The sequence below is a fragment of the Helobdella robusta genome (assembly GCF_000326865.2).
Source record: "Helobdella robusta unplaced genomic scaffold HELROscaffold_54, whole genome shotgun sequence".
Taxonomy (NCBI): domain Eukaryota; kingdom Metazoa; phylum Annelida; class Clitellata; order Rhynchobdellida; family Glossiphoniidae; genus Helobdella; species Helobdella robusta.
The window spans coordinates 140,918-144,705 of record NW_008705287.1 but is presented as its reverse complement, the minus strand read 5'-3'; the positions used below and the strand labels follow the sequence as shown (position 1 = coordinate 144,705).

The window sequence follows — 3,788 nt, the reverse complement described above, 5'->3', positions numbered from 1 at the left end:
AAGCACTAGCATTCAATTCGACCGCAGCACAGCTCGCTGACATGATGCTTGCAATTGCAATGACGAGTCTCATTTCGCATGATTAAGCTCTTGATTGGCTGGTTGGCTGTGTGATTGGTTGGTTGGATGGCTGGTTGGTTGGCTGGTTGGTTAAATGTCTGACTGGTTGGATGTCTGGCTGGTTGGTTGGTTGACTAATTGGTTGGTTGTGTGATTGGTTGGTTGGATGGTTGGTTGGTTGATTGGCAAATTATTTAACATTTGCTATTGTATATGATTTCTTGAAAAAATTTGTTGTTAAAAAGATAATTAATTGGTTTATCTAATAAATTGGTATGATTAATTGGAAACATTATTGATAAAGATGCTGTTGCTGATGTGAATGATGTTGTTAATGTGAATCACGTTGATGCGGTTGATAATGTGTTGATAATGATGATGATGATGTTGATGATGATGTTAATGATGATGATCCTGACGTGGAAGAACGTTTTATGTTGACCATGAAAATAATGTTACTGTGAATGAATGGCGACAACTTATGGATGGTAATAAAGAGAATAACAGCAACTACAACATCAATGAAGATTCTGATGATTACAGTGTATGATTGTTGTTACATTTATAATGAAACTTATTAAAGTATCAATGAAAAGTAGAGAAGCCCGTTGTAGATAACTTCATTCGCGTTATAAACTACAAAACCACTGCAGTAAATCACTGCGGTTTTGGGTGTAGTTTTGGTTTGAAATCAAAGTTTAAATTTAATTTATTTAGAAATAGTTTTTTTAACTGTTGTATCTGGTTAAGTTTATACACTTTCCACTTTCCTTCTTAGGTTTCAAAGTTTTCATCGGCAGCAGACTGACTCCCTGCAATGAACCAACCGTGCTGATGATCTGCTGATGATAATATAAGGCGATGATGTTAATGATGATGGAATCATTTATGACGATGATGACGATGATGGCTAAGCTCATGATAATGATGAATATGATAATGATGATAATGATGAGTGTAAAACTGATTAAGTCTTCGATAACATCAATTGTAATGGTTAGAAAATCCTTTCATTCCATTAACAAATGCATTTACACAGTGTGGTGGTTGGCGATAAAGGATTATGATAACGATTGTGAAGATGATGATGATGACGATTGCGGTGATGATGATAGTGATTTTAGTGGTAATGATTATGATGGTGGTAAGCAAATATTGATGTGATAATGAACATGATGATGAGTGGTGATGATGTTTATGATGTAGTGATGTTTTGGGACCGGCTGGTCTGTACTAGCAGGATTAATTCTGAATAATTATCGTTTAAATATTTATTTAGTGAAATTAAAAAATTAACAATCAACATTATAACTGCAACTTGAAAAACTGAATTGGGCTCAAATAATAATCAACAACAACTTGACAGCAACAACGTCACAAATTCGGAACAACTACGTCACAATGACATCATCAACATTGACGTCACAATGACATCATCAATAACAACATCAAAATTACATCATCAACTTTACAAACGTCACAACTTTGCAACAACAACAACATCGCATGCCTGCAACAACATTATAATTACATTACAAACAAGACCAACTCAAATAATTTGCAAGCAGTCTCAAATCTCAAACGATAACAACAAACATACACAATCATCATACTTAATAACATCATCATTGTTATCGTCCTCATCATTCCATCAACATCATCGTCATCATGACCACCAGGAACCCGGAAAAGGATGAAGAGCACGTGACCTGGCATACCTGGATCACGTTCGTTGCGCTCTAATGCCAAACTGCATGCTCGTGCTAGCCCCTCTTCATTATTCAGAATCCTTTTGTTGTTTTTGTTGTTTTTATTATTGTTTTTGTTGTTGTTGTTGTTGTTGCAGCTATTTAAACTGATGTGGGTTTGTTGTTGATGCTGTTGTCGGAATTGTTGTTGTGAAATTTTGGATATTTCATTTTTAATGGTCGCATATGACGTAGCTATGATAATTGCCATTGTTACATTTTGATTGGGAGTTTATTTTAATTCTATAAAATAATTTAATTAGATACTAATGCTATTTCATAATGTTAATCACATTAGTCACTTCCATTCATATTAATTATCTTAAAAGACATTATTGCGAACAAATAAGCTTACATACATATGCGATAACATTTATGTACCTATGTGAATGTGTGCACTCATGAACACAAAACATACAAACACACGCACACAACCATGCATACACACGCACACAACCATTCAAAACTGGTAACACTAATATACACAAAAACTTAGGACATAAGCATGTAAGCATACACACAAAGATAGAAAAAAAGAGAAATAGTGAGAGAAAGTTACACAAATACATGCAAAAAGACAGACAGAGAGAGGGAGAGAGACGAACACATTATTATATATATAGCCGTTGGGCCTTATAAATGTAACTTGAAAGTATTGCAAGACCTTGCCAGACCTCAAGTTGAAGTGTGATTCTAATCTAGAATAACATTCTATTTCTCTCTCTCTTTCTCTCTTCTTTCTCTTTCTCTCTTTCTCTTTTTCTCTCTTTCTCTCTTTCTCTCTTTCTCTTTCTTTCTTTCACTTGTCTCATCGTCTGCATTTGTATGTGCCTAGATATGTATGTGGGCATCTTGTGATGTTTAGTGAATAAAATGTCCAGTTGATTGTCCATCTTTTCCAACACGCACTTACATAGGTGGTCTGTTTTGTACCACACAAATTTCTATAACGGCTACTATTCTGCGATAAGTTTGTTTTAGGCATGTTGTGGCTCCTGCGTCTGTACTGTGCTATTTGGGATAAAAAAATGAAACTCGTGACAGAATGAATGTAAACATTATAAGAAGAGATTTTGAAAATAGTGAACATGTACATCTTATTTTATTTTAAATGTTTGTTTTCAGTCCATACAATGACACCATCAGTTTTATTATGAATGAGTATGAAGATCTAGAAAGACAAATAAGCATGGCTGATATGGTTTTAATTTATAAACTTAAAATAACAGCATTCGTCTACAACATCCACACCACATTTCTTCCATCTCTCAATTTTACATGTTTTTGCTGCACAGCTTTAAAAACTGCAATAAGATACAATTATCGCAACTTCCACACAAAATGCCGTCATCATCTTCACATCATCATCTTCACTCACCATTATCCTTATCATCTTTACTTACAAGCATCATCATCTTCACAATCATCATCATCATCATCTTCACATCATCATCTTCACTCATCATTATCCTTAACATCTTTACCTACAATCCCCATCATCTTCACTCATCCTTATCATCCTTATCATAATCTTCACTATCATCATCGTACGTTCGTGGTCATCTCAACATGCTTCTCCACCGTGAACATGTTGCTCGCCACGATTCGAAAGTTTCTTTACTAATTATTTTACTCAAACTCTCTCCCACTATTACGACTTTTCTCTCTAGATCGATGAAATGTTGACATACGTTAAACACACATGCACATATACACAAGCACATATATAATTATCATACATAGGGAGAGTGAGAAAGATGGAGGAAGGAAGAGAGAAAGAGAGATAGGGAAAGAAAGAGAGAAAAAAAAAAAGAAAGTATATATATATATATATATATATATATATATATGCATATAAACACGCATCAACACAATTACATGGAATTTCGTCATAGAGAAGCATAATTTATATACATAGACCAGACAGAAACAACGTTAATATTAAAAACAATATAAATTTTAGGGGAAGAGAGAAAATGG

At 34.1% G+C, this 3,788-nt stretch overlaps 1 protein-coding gene across 1 annotated transcript; it reads right to left on the bottom strand.

The window, feature by feature from the left end:
* Positions 1-788: 788 nt before the first annotated feature.
* On the bottom strand, positions 789-3,398 carry HELRODRAFT_179388 (hypothetical protein; the record flags this gene model as incomplete). The annotated part of the gene is made up of 3 exons (XM_009028249.1): positions 789-902; positions 1,744-1,938; positions 3,360-3,398. The coding sequence occupies 3 exons, from the start codon at positions 3,396-3,398 to the stop codon at positions 789-791; spliced, it is 348 nt and encodes a 115-aa protein (XP_009026497.1).
* Between the last annotated feature and the right edge of the window lie 390 nt (positions 3,399-3,788).